The sequence below is a fragment of the Callospermophilus lateralis genome, chromosome 14 (genome assembly GCF_048772815.1).
Source record: "Callospermophilus lateralis isolate mCalLat2 chromosome 14, mCalLat2.hap1, whole genome shotgun sequence".
Classification (NCBI taxonomy): Eukaryota; Metazoa; Chordata; class Mammalia; order Rodentia; family Sciuridae; genus Callospermophilus; species Callospermophilus lateralis.
Genome location: NC_135318.1, coordinates 61,802,034 through 61,818,933, shown reverse-complemented (window position 1 = coordinate 61,818,933; position 16,900 = coordinate 61,802,034). Strand labels below are relative to the sequence as shown.

Genomic DNA, 16,900 nt, shown 5'->3' with positions numbered 1-16,900 from the left:
CAGAAGCCAAAATATTGATAAATTCCAATTGTACAAAAATCAAATCTCCGTAGACAGATATTATGAAGGCCAAAAATGTTTTTCAAAATAAAACAGACGTTGGATGAGGGTGTAGCTCAGTGGTAGAGAACACATTTAGCATGTGCAAGGCCTTGGATTCAATCCCAGCACCAAAAAAAAAACAAAAACAAAAACAAAAATAAACTGGGTTTGGTAGCACACAACTGTAATCATCCCAGTGTGCTCCCAGGTGGCTGAGGCAGGAGGATCACAAGTTCCAGGCCAGCCTCAGCAATTTATCAAGACTCTGTCTAGCTGGGCACGGTGGCACATGCCTGTAATCCCAGCAGCTCTAGAGGCTGAGGCAGGAGGATCCTGAGTTCAAAGTCAGCCTCAGCAAAAGTGAGGCATTAAGAAACTCAATGAGACCCGGTCTCTAAATAAAATACAAAACAGGGCTGGGGATGTGGCTCAGTGGTTGAGTGCCCCCCCCCCCCACCGCAAATGACCCTGTCTTAAAATATAAAAAGGGCTTAATATGTAGTTAAGTGCTTGCCTAGTATGTGAGAGGCTCTGGGTTATCTCCAATGCTGCAAAAACAAATATACAACAGAAACTGACAAAAAATATATGAAGAACTTTTGTTGATCAATAAAAAGATAATCTAAGATTAAGTAGATAATGGATATAACAGGTAATACACAGAATGAAATCAAAGTAACCAACATTTTGAAACATTCTTAACTTCACTAATAAAAGAAATTAAAATGAGATATTTTAACCTATCATTGGCAAAAATTAGAGACTGAATTGCTTATTCGGTGATAGTGAAGGATAATTTGTTAGGTATTATCAAATTACCTGTAGAAAAGGTAACTTAGCAATAGCAACTAAAAATTTCATTTGTTATGATTTTGTCCTATAACAATCACCTGAACAAGTAACAACCCAAAAAAAATCTATATACAAATATGCTCATTATTTCATTATTTATAACTGTGAAAAAAGTTGGAACTGTGAATGTCTATTCATGGGAAACAAGTTAAATTACAATAAGCCTATAAAACAAAATAGTTCATAGCCATTTAAAAAGCTAAGGCAGATGTGCTGACATGGAAAGAGGTCTTCAACATAGTAGTGAGTAAATAAAAGATTACTCCAAACCATTGTGCTACAAACACATAACTGTGGAAAAAGTAGTAAAGATAATGTCCTTGTTTTAAAGCCTGGAAAGATGTAACAATTGGCAATGATTACACTGGATTAGTGAAGAAATAAGAATTCTCAGTTTCCAATTATAGGCTTTCATATTATTTTAGTTCTTTAAATTGGCACATATTACCTTAAAGTTCAAAACAATTTTCATTTTGAGAAAAAAAAAAAGAAGACTACTATTGAGATTTCTAGGTTGTACTCAAAGTTCATCCCTTGAGTTGGGTTAAGGGCAAGAAAAATCTTTCCCCAAGATTCTTCCCCCTCCCCAAGAAGATTCTTCTTCAAAACCTTCTCCCTTGGGCTAAGTCATTTCTCCACTGGTCTGAACAAGTTCAGGACAACAACAGGCCCTGCTGAGTACAGAAAGAAGAGACTAGGCCTTGACAGTGTCCATCATTGATGCCCTGTACCTTGAGCTCTAGTACAGGAATACAGAGATGGATATACAGATGGCTGTGCCCAAGAGGCACCCACCCCACTTTTCCTAGTATCCCTCTTTCATCTTCCATTTTCCTCTCTAGGACATTAGTCAGAGCCTGAAAGACACTAATGGGACCATATTTTCTAGGGGGTGCATGAAAGGAGCAAGACTTATACCCCCAGCCTCGCCTACCTCAGACCATGAGCTCTGGGACAAATACTTTTATGTCCTCTCTCACTGTCCCTACCTTCTAGCTTTACTTCCCCTTTGCATAAGGCTTTTCTAAACACCATTACTAAAAACTTCCATGTGGGTTTAGGATATGAATTTAGGACATATCCTAGGCAATGAACTCTAACAGACTGGTTAGGTTAAAAAATGTTTTCCAGGTCCTGGTTGCCAAGTTGGTAAGCTATTATTAGGGTGCCCACCTGGGGGTTTGGAGACAAAGCCCCAGGGAATAACCAAGAGCTGTACTGCTAGGGTTGCTCTTGCTACACTGGAAGGATTGTCCTCAAGGCCCTGTTGGGAGGAAGGTGGTCAGGCCGAACAGGGACTTGGTATTCACATGCTGGTTCTCTCCAGAAGCCCCAACAGACAAATTACCAAAACCTATAGAAGGGAACCTGGGGCTGTAGCTCAGTGGCAGACCACCTGCCTAGCATATGTGAGGCACTGGGTTCGATCCTCAGCACCACATATAAATAAATTAAAGGTACTGTGTCTATCGACAACTAAAAAATATTTTAAAACAAAACAAAACAAAACAAAAACCTATAGAAGGAGCCCACAGTCAAACTTAGAAAAAGTAATATTTTTTAAATATGTTATCAAAGAAGAAAATATTGGTATTTCTCTCTTGGTACAAGGGATTAAACCCAACATAAATAAGGGTCCAACAGAGAATCTAGAGAAAGGACATATTGAGTTATCAAAGACAACTTATGATTTAAAGCAGAAATTAATGCTTTAAAAAACGGGACAACTAACAAATCTATTTGCTTTTAAATTTCATACAGTAGACATGCAGGAAAAAAGTAAGTTCTGAGAGAAGTGAAAAGCAATTAACTGAATATACATTAGGCTAGTAAATTTGAAAGTAGATCACTTTCATGGAAAATACAAAGCAAATACTTTATACCAATAGCTACAAGGGATGGGGGCAAAAACCCAGAAGACTACAAAGGCCCATCTCTCAAAAAAGGAAGCAAGTTTAGAGCCAAGCATGGTGGCATGTACCTGTAATCTCAGCTCCTTGGGAGGCTGAGGCAGGAGGATTGCCAAATTTGAGGCCAGCCTGGGTAACCTGGCGAGATCCTGTCTCAAAATAAAATTAAAAGGGCTGGAGACATAGCTCAGTGGTAGAGCACTTGCCTCAACCAAATGCAGTGAAGCACTGGGTTTAATCCCTAGTACCAAGAGAGAGAGAGAAAAAAAAAAATACCAAACTCAGAGACGGAGAAAGAGATTAAATACCAAACTAAGATAGTTTCATCAGATTTTCTCAAATCTTCAAGGAATAAACTTTTTATTTAAGCTATATTATTTAAATTTTACCAGAGCATACAGAATAAAAGCTTTCTAATCTACTGTATGAAGTTACTATTATTCTAATTACTAACATCTGACAATGAAAACACAAAATGAAAATTACAGATCAATTCCACAGATACAGATGTTAATAAATCAAATAGCATGTTAAAAAAAAAAACCCACCTCACTATCAAGTATACTCAAGGAATGCAAAGATAGTTCAATATTAACACAATTCACCTTATTAACAGGCAAAAGTGAAATACCATTTGAGCTTCAAGTCATGCTAAATAGACACGACAAAATGAAACACCCACTGAAAGAATCTCAATAAGATGGAATAAGATTTCTTTGATATGCAAGAAATCCAACAACATCAGAACTCAACAAGCAACATCATGCTTAATTAAGGGTAAAACGCTAGAGTCATCCATACTAGTGAAAGAAATCACTAAGAAGAAAGATATTCCCTATCCAATAGTGATTTAACATGGAAGCACAGACATCCCTGATCTCCATTCCAGCTCAACCTATAGTGAAACATCAACTCTTGGTCAAGCACCTGGCCTGAGTCTCAGTTTCCTTATCTAAATGTAGGACTACTACCATCTGCCCCAGAGCTGTCATGAGAACTAAGGAAGAGAAATGTGAAAACTTTGCCCATGTGCCCACCCTGCTCATAGGACGCTCTCAATACATGATTTGACTACTAGCTATCGTTTAGGGTAAATATGTAATAATATACAAGCTATAACGCAGCATGACTCCATTATAAATAACACTATGGTATACAGCATGCATATGGAGTGTCTGTTCACCACAAAATCTGGACAAGCACTCCAGTTAACAGTGATTAACTGAACTGTGAAATCATAGGCAAATGCCTCTCCTTCTCTCCTTTTCTGTCTACTCATATTTTCCAAAGAATATATTACCTGTATAACCAGAAAAGAGACTTAGCTGGGCATGGTGGCATACACTAATAACAGCAGCTACTCTGGAGGCTGAGGCAGGAGGAGCGAATGTTTGCAGCCAGCCTGGGTTAACTCAGCAAGACCCTGCCTCAAAATAAAACAAAAAGGGCTGGGGAAGTAGCTCAGTGGTACAGTGTCCCTGGGTTCCATTCCCAGTACCACAAAAATAAATAAAAAGAAACCCAAAGGCCAAAATAAGAATATAGATTTTTGGATTTATCCACAAATGGGAACAACCAAGGCCCAAATGGAAAAGCAACTAAAGGGGATAATAAGGAAGAAGATAACATAAGGAAGAGGCTCACAGGGTCCCCTGCCCTGTGTCCTGTCAGTGACACCTGTTACTTACTCCAGGTACACCTACACAAGAAAGAAAATACTGAAAGGCATTCCTGACCAAGTCAAGCTGAAGCCCTCCAGGTCTAAAGCCTCAGAACACTGTTAAGCTACAGACTGAATTTACCCAAATGCCACAGAAAATTCTGGGCACTGGGAACAAAGTATAAGTACACATTGCTTGATCCAGGCGCTGGTTATACTGGTGTTTGTGAAAATTCATCACACTGTATATACAACGTGGTTTTTACTATGTATATGGTTCAATTGAGTTTTTACAAATAAAAAGCCTGGAGAGAAAACTCAATTTCTATTATCTGCTACAGTTTCCCTCAGAAATTCTGGATCATTTTCATGGAACAGAATATCCAACACAGTGTGACGTGTCTGTCGGTATTTTTTCAGACTCTTGTATTGATTAGCACTAAAGTTATCAATGATGAGAAATGAATTCTGGGGCAGCCCTCAGGTACAGGAGACACAGGGAGGGCCAAATTGGACAAGGCAGCTGCTCTCACCCCTGACTGCTCGTTCTAATCACCTGGGGAGCTTAAAAAAGTGCTAACCCAGGCACAGTGGCACACGCATGTAATCCCAGCAGCTCGGGAAGCTAAGATAGGAGGAGCTAGAGTTCAAAACCAACCTGAGCAACAACAAGGCACTAAGCAACTCAGTGAGACCCTGTCTCTAAATAAAATACAAAATAGGGCTGGGGGTGTGGCTCAGTGCCCCTTAGTTCAATCCCTGGTAACAAAAGGAAAAATAACCCTGGGGCCCAGCTCTACTCAGACCAATAATACCCAGTTCTCTGGGGCTGGCCTACACACTGGTATTTCTTTTTTTAAACAACAACAACAAAAAAACAAAACTCCTTGGATGGATCTAATATGCAATGGGGGCTGTGAACCACTAGACTAGTTGAACCAGAGGAACTGGTCACTGGAAACTCTCTTAACTCTCTAGGCAAGTTGAAGCATGGCCCCTGCCTGCCCCGGTGGAAGCTATGAGGTGGGAGTGTTTAGGGATGAAGTGTCCTGGCACCCATCCAGATCCTCTCCACAATGCCCTTCCCCCAGACCCCAGGCAGAGTCCCAGTGAGGAACGATGGATGCCCCCCACATGAAGGGTACAGCACCTACAAAGTGGGAAGGAGGAGTTCACCAGGGCTAGACACAGAATCCTGGCTCCTGGCTCCTCGCCGGGTATTCAGGCTGCTCTAGACCACTTGCCAGGACAGCCCCAAGACACACGCCACACCAACCACACAAGCCCAGAGCTAAGCCCTAACTACTACTCAGGGTCCAAATGATGCCTCTGGGAACCCACATCTGGAAAACAGGAAACCAAGGAGAAATAATAGTAGGAAAAAAGGCCACAGGGCAAAGGTCAGCATAGAGCTCAACCATCAGATAGGACCAGCTCAGGGACAAGCAGCAAGGCCAGAGAGGAAGGAGATGCCATATGGCCTACCTGCCCAGAGCTGCCAGTACTAATAATATCTGGGACCTATGCCACCCCCATCCTATGTCCACTCGACCTAACGGTGCAACAGGAGCTTATGGGTTTGACCCAATGTGTGACTACCTTGGCTAGGCAAGCCCCGGGGCATTAGATGATTCTGACCCAGAAATCCTTGGCCCATACTTTACAAAAAGCATGCCCTCAGAGGCCCTCTCTGCTGTCTAGCATGCAGAGCTGTGCTCAAAGCATAAGGGGTGAGAGTGGGAATGGATTGAGGCCCTGATGAGTGTCTAGAATAGAGAGGATAGAGGAAGGAGAGAGAAGGATCCCAGGAAAAACAGGGTGGGCATCTCTTGGGCATGACCTCCAGCTCCACTGAAAATCTATCTCCCTAGGACTCTTGGTGCGGGACAACAATGATCCATGCTGTGAAGGCCTATTCTCCCCTCTCTGGGTCCTCTTGTGGTCAGAGAGCCTTCTGCACCTCCGTCTGACCTTGTTCAAGCCAGCAGAGAAATGACTCCTCTGTGTAGCAGATGAAATTGGTCTGGGGATCCAAACAGAGTTCTCAGGCCAGAACCCTTCCCAGGGTCTCTCTCTCTCTCTGCCTCTGACAGATATTACTGGCCTCCCTGGTTCTTCCCCTTCAGTAGAGTAGCCTGCAGCATCAGAGGCAGAACCTCCCTGAGGTACAGGAAGGTGGACCTACAGGAAATGGCTCCTTCTGTAAACTCCATCTGCTTAGCAGGGCTGGGAATCAAAGGCTGCAGGCTAGAAAGACAGGGGATGGGGCATCTGCGGGGAGGAGGAAGATGCTGTAGAGGCAAAGCCGTAAAGTCAGTCAACTGGGCATGGAGCTCAGGAGCTCAATGTCACGGACAAGTTGCAAACCCTTTCAAACCTTTTTGTTTCCATGCAAAAAAAAAAAAAGCCCAGGAGGCTAGGATTACATGTGAAAATGCCTGGAGGCGGGGTTGAGAAATCCAATTACTTAAGCACCAAGGGCACCAGAGTTCCAGGCCACAGAATGACCAGGATTTACTTAGACCCTAATCCTCCTATCCTTGGCTCCTTGGCATGTTTGCCTCTTAAGGAATATTTCCTGGCAAGATGATGTTACCTACCTTTCAGCCCCCTCCTTCCCTGTAGGGTAGGGCAGCTAGAATAGAAGGAAATTGGTATTTTCACTTTGGGGTCTTATCTTTAGCATCTCAAACAAACAACAATAGAGCCAAAGATCTCAGAGGGAAGAAGTAGGGGCAAGCAGTCAAAACGATAAGGATATCCATCCTTACAGAAATCAAAGCAGTTTGTGATTAGCTCCCAAGAGGAAAAGACTACACCTCTAGATTATCAAGAGTCACCAGAGAAAGCTCATAAGTCAAGGCGTCTTGCCTGTAGCAACGCAGTTTTAGTTTCTTTCAGGGCCCAGTTCTACAGCAGCACCTACAGGAGACCTGCTTTATCCTGAACTGCATTCTTCCTCCAAGTCACGTAGTACACACACACACACACACACACACACACACACACACACAGTCCTGCTCCTCAGGGACCTCCTCAGGTTCTGATGCTCTGCCATCAGACTTCCAGACTTAGAGAGCTGAAGGGAAAGCAGAAGTCATCTTTACAGAAACAGAGGTGAAAGGAAATCTTCTGGGGCACTCCAAGAGAAAGTCTGGGATGGAAAGATCTCTGTCCAGAAAAGGTAGGAAAGCATCGAAATGGAGATCATTATGCCTTCCCCAAAGCAAGTTCAAAAGTAGGGCTGTAGGAGCTTAAAAGTAGGGCTGCCTGGTGCTCTCAGCATTGGGCACTTTCTCCTGTCTAAGCTGCCAAGGGCAGTTGGGTGGGGGAATAGTGTGCACTATGATATGTTTCTTGGAATATCATGGGGAGACTTGGGACAAACTAAACAGATCTCAGGATCTCAGGATCTCAAGCCCAACACACCTAAGGCCAACACCTTCCTTTCAAAATCTAGCTAGTCCATTTGGGGTCATGATCCCCTAACCTACTAGATCTTGGAACGCTAACTTACTAAAAATGAGGTTGGCATGTTGATCCTTTCAAAGTCCCTTGAAGTTCACTGAGTTGGAGAGAAAGGTAATGAGCTAGGTATGTATGGGATGAGAAGTTTTGTCCATCATGTGTAAAGTTCACCACCTCAAACACAAATTTACCATTAAAAGCTTTCACTGCATGAAAACAAAAACTGGCAAGGCTGGTTTTCCACTTATGATTTTAGGTAATTTAGTCAACATCGCTTACCTTCCAACTGTTTTATGAGGTTGAAATAATGATTTCTCCTAGTTTTCCGTACTGAGAATTATACCCAGAACATGATAAAAGCTCAGTAAATGTTGAAAAATAAAAGGACAGAAAGTGATGAAGTGGAAAGGGATGGTGTCACAGCCCTAGTTAGCACAATAATCTATACATTTTAAGCATCCAAGCCATCCCTATCCCCCATTTGCCTAAAGACTCCCTAAACTTATCGACAAGGAAGCCACCTCCTCCTTAGAAGCTGCAGAGATGCTGGGAACAGGGGGAGTCCTCAGCTGACTGCCAGATGTCTGGGTGTGAGAGGAAATGAGGCCAAAAGCCCAAGAGGTCAGGAGTGGGAAAAAGAGGACTTAAGAGGATTGGGAGACCCAAAAGCTGAGCCAAACCAAAGCCCCTCCCCACACTCCCTGCCCCCAGCCCCAGCCAGCCAAACCATTTGCTACAGCCTCCAGGGTATGGGAGGGGACTTGGCAAGACCACAAAGCCCATTTCTAGCAGAAATGTCCAACTACAGCTGGAGGGAGCCCAGCACCCAGGTCCCTCCTCATGTAGTAAGAGGGCTGTGTAGCCATTATGGTGGTCTCTGCATACAGCCCCAGGACCCCTGCACCACTGTGGACAGGAAGGCTCTCCCTTCAGCTCACTCTCCTGTCTATCTTGACAAGCACTCTCCCATTTCCTTGATGACATTCAACAAAAGTTGGGGTCACCAAGAAGATGGAGCTCAACTCTAGGGTTTAACTCCAGTTCTTATCATACACAGGGAACTCCTCTCTCCCTCCATCCTCTAACTCAACTCTTGGTTCCTTTCCTGCTTTAGCCTGTCAGGCTCACCTGCTTCCATATCTCCAAGTTCAGCTTGGAGAGGAGGGGCTGCTCCTGGTCCCTCACAAAAGGCTGGAAGAACAAGCAAGAAAGAACTAGCAAGAGTGACTCTCAGTGCATAAAAAGCCAAGGATCAGATTCTTGACGAGGGCATTTCTGCAGTGGTCAAAAGGAAAGACAGAAGGCAGAGATCCTGGGCACAGTCCCAAAATAGTTTCCAGACATCCCTAGCCAGTGGAGTGTTCCCATGGGGCAGAGCGTGGGAGCCGCGTGGGAGCCCAAAAGCAGGGCTGCCTAGTGCTCTCAGCACTGGGCACTTGCTCCTGTCCAAGCTGCCAAGCGGGAGGAGGTAACAACAGTGTGCGCTATGGTATGTTTCTTGGGATATCGTGGGGAGACATGGAATAAACTAAACAGAAAAATGACAACTGTGTTCATGAAGCTCAGCTCTGTGCCTCTATGTACACTTATACATCACAATATTCTCTAAAACCCTGACAAGACAACACACAGATGTTCAGATTTCCTCTGGCTGTTGGACACCATTCACCAATGGGGCTTACCCTCCTGCACCCATCCCATGGAAATGCAGACTATGGCACTCCCTCTATCCTATGTCTCAGCATCTTGACCTGTTCTCAGACAAGTTCACACACCAGTTCTTCTGCCATGACCTGATGATAAAAGAAGATTTGGCAAAACTGTCTCATCCAGCCACACCACGACTGGCCACCTGAGAAAACCCTATATGGAGTTAAGATGGAACCAAGAACAGGGGGCTCAAACCTGAGGGCCTTTGGCAGTGTCATCCTAAGAGGAAGTTATGATTCTCAGACAGACAGTTCAACAACAAAAACAAGAACAAACATAACCTCCAAGCTGTCAGAACACAGTCAGCTCAGCCTCTACTGAGAGGAGGGAAGGGGGAAGACTTGTTTGGAGGGTTTCCTCTGCATTTTCAAATTGCCCCTGCCACATGACCACAACATGAAGGGTTGGAGTATTAGGCTGAGAGCTTCCAGCAGGTTTGCAGAAAACTGACCTCATCACAGGTCAGCAGAATGCGGGCAGGAGAACTGGAGAGCACACTGGGAAACAGTGGAAGGGAAGTAGGTCTGCCAGAGAGAGCCATCAGTACAGCAGGCAGGAGGGATGCTTTGGGGAGTAAACAGACCTGTCAGCCGTCCTTTCTCCCAGTAGAAAGAGAAGCTCTGCTGACAAAGCTGGAGATACAGAGGGAGGAGGGAGCTTCTCCCTCTGATTCCATCTGTCCCCATCTCCTTGCCCTGTTTTCCCCAGGCTGGGGGTGGGCAGAACAGGTCTACTCCATGATCTCAGTGCCCGCAGCCCTGCAATAGCACATGCGTGACTACAACTCCTCTAGTCAGCAGCGGGCAGCCAGTAAGGAAGCAGAGGAGGAACCTGGGGATTCTGCTCCAGAGAAGAGGCAGAGTAAGAGCCAGTGTGAGCTGAGGTGAGCTCACAGCTCTCTCCTCTGCACCCACACTATCTCCAGTACACACTACCCTCTGCTTTCCTAGGGGCCTCCCACAGTCTCAATCCAGGTAATCGCCCACTACTCCCAGTCTCACCAAGACATGCCAGCTCCCCAGAGAAGCAAATGCCACCTGGCTCTTCTTCTCCTAGAAGCTGCTCCAAAAGCAAAAATCCATGCCCTCCCACAAGCACTTCCTTGAATCAAGTTCCTTGGGACAAAGCCAAGGAACCACCCTGGCCTCCTGATCCACCCTGTAACCTTGCTCCAAAGCCCCCATCCCACGTGGAGAAGCAGAGCCCCTCCCTGCCAATGTCCCCACCCAGGCAGCAAGGTGGCAGGGTGCCACTTCCAGCACCTCCGCAGAGCTTCCCACAGTTTTCACAGGAAGCAGGAGGAGGATTTCCAGAGAGGAGAGACTAAGAGCATACAGGGACACTAGCAGCTCACCCACCTACTATCTAAGCAGCCAGGCTCCCCCAGATTCCTCCCTGCTAGGAAAAGTCCCACTGGCCTGCCCCTGCCCACCTGTCCCCACACACCTTCCCAGTCTCTCAGGTCTTGAAAGGCAGCCACTTCAAGCTGCCTCCTCCCGTTTTCTCTGTCCTTAGCCAGCAGAGGATACTGCTGAGTAATCCCAAACTCATGGAGGGTCCCCAGCCCTGAAAACAGGGGCAAAGCCCAAGGAAACCTAACTCATCTGGTCCTTGCCAACCTGGGAGGCTTATCCATGGTTTCCTAGTAATAACAGATACTTTATGAGAATCTCCACTTGCTTGTCCCAAATACCCCAGCCCCCACCCTCAGACAACCTCCTGGAGCAACTCAGTCCCCTTTCTCTGCTTCCCACACACCTGAAAACAGTTCCCTTCCCAATCTCCCAGACACCAAGCTGCACAGAGTAGCAGCAATGCCTGCTGGCTTCCCAGTCATAATGTTGCATCAGCCCCCACCCTACCCAAAATATCCTCACCCCCACCACCTCCTCTCCTCTACAGCCATCTCCATGGTGACAGCAGCATGACTAATGACACCCTATCAGCTTCAGATTCAGGAGTGCAATTCCCCCTCCCCCTTACCCTCACCCCCCCACCCCCAGGGATTTCTGCAGATTGGATGCTAACCAACAGTGCCAGGGACATTCTCGAGAGATTTTCAGAGACAGGGGTGGGGAGTGGGTTGCATGTCTTAAAAAGAAAGAAAAAAAGAAAAAAAAAAAAAAAAAAAAAAACAGTTCAACAAACCAAACCCCAACTGCACCCAAACCATCCAGCTGAGAAAGCAAAAGAATCCAAACAAAACCCACACAGGCCTGAGAATTCATTGGCCGCCCACACTCCTGCCGCCCCTCCCCCTCAGCTGCTGCTACACACACAGTGGGAGATTAAGGGATCACCAGAGGAGACCCTTTATTTTTATCCAATCCAAACACATCACCCCCACCACACACACACACAGACACACACACAGACACACAAGGTACCTTGACAGCTGTCCCTTGTGCCCACTGCCCGGCTCCTTCACCAGCCTTTATTTCCACCTGCAAAAGAAGCCAGAGAGACTGATGAGCCAGGCGGGTATCAGAAAAAGAAGCAAAGTCCTTCTTACAGAACCCCCGCTCCACACTGAAGGGGAAGGAGGGAGGGGAAGAGGAAGGGGCCTGGGAAGAAAGGCTAACAGGGACCATCTTCCTGCCTCCAGCTGCCGCCCAGACCCGTGCGGATGGGCTCATTCGCCTTTCCAGTGTGTTTTTGTTTTCATTTCTCCTTTTTGAACCTTCCTGAGACCCAAGAGGACACTGCCCCCCCTGCCAGTGTTCGGCCTGCCTGTCCCTCCTGGCCCTGCGCGCTCTACCTCGGCGGGCCTCCTCTGGTGCATTGGCCGCCGCCGGGCCTCCCATTATCCCCGCCGGAGGGAGCGCACGGAGGGAGGCACTGCAGAGGAGGCGGCGGCCAGCTGCCGGCTGCGCTCCCCTCCCCGCCGCGAGGTTGGTGTGCGAGGGGGCGGCGCGCGCGCCAGCCAATCCCTCAGTCGGCCCTGCCCCCGCCGGTGGACCTGCCCAGCCAGGAGGCGGGGGCCGCCACCGAGGGTGCTGCTGCGCCGCCAGGGCTGCTTCCCAGGCCTGTCGCGGCTCCCTCGGCAGGCTGGGGATCCCGGGGCACCCCCTGCTTATTCCTGAGGGCACCCCTAAGGTAATTCGCAGAAGGCGAATTTCTGCTCCTCCAGGGTCAAAGATGACAGACTGCATCTGGGATAGAGCAGACGCCAGTGGGATTCCGATCCTCACCCCTCTAGCGGCCTCATCCTGGTGGTAGCAGGACACTAGAGCATGAGGCACAATAAATAGCCCAGAAGGAAAAGCCAGGGGCTGCACGAACCTTTACCCCGTTTTGCAAATGAGGAAACAAGGCAAGACCAGAGAAGTAACTTAGCCAAGATGACACAGCTAGGACACAGCAGAGCTGGGACACCAGGCCAGGTCTGTTGCACTCTAAAGACCATATCCTTAATCATTCTGCAGTTCCAGTCTTTCCCCCTCCAGCGCCTACATCGGAAAACAGGCTGTTTTGGGGAGCCCCCATTGCCTGTGCCTCAAGCCTTACCAAGTCAGCTGTGCCCTCCAGGAACATTCAAACACCTTATTCTGGGATCACTCCTGCTGATGCCTGAACATACCCGACCCCACCATGGTTTCTCTTCTTTTGAAAAAGCTGCAGGAGATGCCCCCCAAACATCCTGACGTCAGGTTCTCCCAGCTCCGGGAGGAGGCAGACGAGAGAAGGTGACAGCCAGGAAACTGAAGGGCAGGGAGGAAAGGTAAGAAAAGAAAAGAGAGAGAAAGACCCTGCAGTCCCTCCTGGATTCAATTACCTGCATCCCGGAGCATATCCTTCTCTACCCCATCCCCTCCCTGTAGCTGAACACTCCAGATCTTCCAACTCTCACACATTCCGGTACCCTGTTCCATCACTACCTAGCTGGTGGTAACTTACCTCTCTTGGCCTCACTTTGCTCATCTGTAAAATGGAATTAGCAGCTACCTTCACACAGTTGCAGGGGCTCCCGTGGAGAAACGCACGCAGCACACTGCCTGTCAGGCTGTGGAGGCTGCTAGCTACCAGCACTCTTCATTTCTGGAAGAGCTCACTGGATGCTACTTCTTATTCTCACAGATGAATAAGCCAAGGCCAGAGAAGAGATATGACTCATAGGACTAGTTAGGATGTGTGAGGGCCCCTGATCAGTGATTCGTTCTATTACCCACTCCATCACAGATGCCTAATTGCTGCCCCTCCCTGGGGCCCCAAGGGGATACCCAGAACAGGAAAAGCTATCTTAAGAGAAAGAGCAAAGCTGACCCCTGGTAAGGAGACTCCAGGAAACACCAAGACCCATATTGCTTTCCCTAGGGGACAAAGGGCAGTCCTATTGGGCTTCTCCCAGGGCAAGAAGGGAGGCCAGTGACAAAGCAAGGTAAGAAACCATGTCCCAAGCTATGATACTGAATGGAAAACTGGGCTTTACCTGTTGACAGGCATACCTGTCAACTCTTACTTTAACCTGGTTAAATGGAGTCCCTCTTCTACCCTCCCCAAAGCCCTTGGCCCATGCTCCTACCACACATACAGTCTGCTACTGGATGAGAGAAACTAACACTGCTTGGTCAGTATCAATTAATATTGTTGCTGCCACAGTTTATCAAGGCCTTGCTACATACCAGGACCTGTGCCAACCACACTGTAGGATCATCTCATTTGACTTACTCCACACACAACCTTGTCTCTTCCCAGGAATGGAAGGACTTAGAGATACTTAGTTACTTGCCTGTCAAAACAGCTGGTGAATGGTAGGTTGGAATTCAAACTCAGCCCTTTCTTATTCCAATTCGCTCATGCATGCTCGCTCGCGCGTGCTCGCTCGCTCTCGCTCTCTCTCTCTCTCACACACACACACATACACACATACACACACATGCAAAAACAAAAGCCCCACCAACCCTACAGAGAGGAAGAGGAATAGAACTCTTGAACTGACCACTTCCCCTTACGCTGCAGATCTGAGAATAGTAATTTTTTCATGCTTCATAGACTTCCTGATGACTCTCCTTCTGCCTGGATTGCCCTCCCGTCTGGATCCGGGAAAGCTAATGTGATACAGGGCTTAATCCAAACAGTGCCTCCCCTCTGCCAGTTTCTCAATCAGCAAGCCTCTATGAGCATCACTGGCTCCTGCCGGGTCCTCACAGAGCAGTGTACTGCCTCTTGTAGGCACCAACCACAACCAAGTACAGTTATTTATTTACATGGCAGTCCTCCTCACGTGGGCGGGGGCCCTGTCTTCCCCACTTTACTAGGCTCTGCACAGAGCTGGAATGTGCTGAGCCGAGTTTCTGCATGGGAGGTTAGAGAGGCAGGGGCTGGGCATTGAGATGGGGAGGCCCCTCTCCTGGTCAGCCTTCTCTCTGAGGTCTCCAAAGATCTGGGGGGCACATTTGCTCTCCTGGGAGGGCAGGACCTGCCATAACTGAACCAGAGCAGAGTTTGACTTGTTCAGCCAGCATACATCTTCCTCACCAGCCTGCAGGAGCCAAGTTTCCACACTTCCTGTTCAAACCCCTCTCCCCCTGCTAAGTCAGCCCTACCAAGTGCAATTCTCTATCCTGCCCTCAATTACCCCAAAGGAGCCCCAAGGCAGTCTACCTGCTTCCATCCTCATCCCACCCTGGTTTCCTTCCTCCTTCCGAGGTATCTGGAATGCCAGCAGTGGAGGGAGTCACAGAGGCACAGGCTGGGGCAGCTCTGCCTCTAGCTGAGACACTCCCCACATAATCCTCCTCCCATCTCTATGTTCTCCTCTTAATACATCTGGATCTTCACAGTGACCAACTTAGCGGTACTTGGAACCCCTGTGCCTAGGGCAGAGGGTCCCTTCCCCACCTTCCATCACAACCCACTGGGCTCTCAGCAAGAGAAGTGGGCCACGATCCTCCCCACTGGGGAGAAGTGTAATAGTTCAACAATTTTCAGGACACACAATGAAAACCTCTGAAACATGGATACCCCAAGGCAGACCCCACACAGATTAAGACCAAGGAAAGTGGAAAGATCCAGACACACATTCTTGGGGAATATGCAAGAACAGCAAACAAGCACCAACCCATGCAATGCCCCACACCTGGGGCACAACAGACAGCATCTTATTTAAGCGTCAAAACAAATCAATGAAACAGTAATTATTCATGCCCATTTTACAGAAGGAGAAACTGGGATACAGAAAGGCTAAGCACCTTGCCAAGGTCACAGCTAGAAAACATCTAAGCAGGGATTTTGCTATTTCTTCATTTGCAAAAGCACAGTCAAAGCTACTACAAGTAGCTCTAAGCTTTTCAAGTCCACCTACCTCTTCTAGAGCCACTAGAGGATACAGGATGACAGGCTTCTCTTGTGCCATGGCTATCCTAAATGAGGTCACTCTCCTTTGGGCTTCACTTCAGAACTCAGTTCAAGCCCCACTTCCTCCAGGAAGCTTTCTCTAATTACCCCAGCCTCTGCCAGCTGACAGCACTTCTAACATTTCTCATCTGGCACTTGGAATTTGCCTTTCTGTATATGTGTCCTGTGTCCCCAAACAGAATGACTGGAGTCATGCCTCTCCAAAGCCCCTGTGGGGCTTTGCCCACCATTGTACACGCTAAAGGCACTTAGAATTGACTGTGAGGGAAGTCTGTGACCTCCTTCCCTCTCCATCACACAAAGGATCCTGCCAAAGAAACCTAACACCCCCTCCACCTTCAGAGCCTATGTTTGAAGTCCCCGGTGTCCACGCATCAATTTCCACCCAAGTAATTGCAGCCCATCACACACACATCATCCCCTATATTTGAAACTCTTTGTGGTTGTCATGGGAACTGCCTTTGCCTTCATTCACTGATCAGGCCTCACAATTAGCTTTGGCAGCGGAAGTCTGTGTCAACGGCAATTGCAAAGAGGAGGAAGCTGAGGAGCAGGAGCAACAACAGAAGAAAAAAGATGCCCCTCCTGGAGATGCAGCAGAACCAGACTGAACTAAGGTACCCAGTGATGACCAGCAGAAGCCAGCAAGAGGCAGTCAACAACTCACTCTCTCACTTCTCCACCAACAAGTAGAACACACACAGAGCCTCTGACAGGCAGCACTCACCACTCTGCCTGCACCCCACATGCCCTCCTGGGTGCTTGTGAGAAGGTTTTATATCCTATGAATCTCAACAGGGTCTCCTCACCCCAAATTTAACAATTTTGGGCCACCAAATGTTCCAGAACCCAATCAAGTAACAAGGGAATATATGTCACTATAGAGAAGACAGGACACAAA

At 47.4% G+C, this 16,900-nt stretch overlaps 1 protein-coding gene across 1 annotated transcript in view; it reads right to left on the bottom strand.

Moving 5' to 3' along the window:
- The window catches only part of Tet3 (tet methylcytosine dioxygenase 3), a 99,440-nt gene that overhangs the window by 72,263 nt on the left and 10,277 nt on the right, over positions 1–16,900 (bottom strand). Inside the window, exon 3 of the mRNA XM_076832663.2 lies at positions 12,030–12,086. Within this exon, the coding sequence (XP_076688778.1) occupies positions 12,030–12,086 (57 nt within the window). The remainder of the gene's footprint in view (positions 1–12,029; positions 12,087–16,900) is intronic.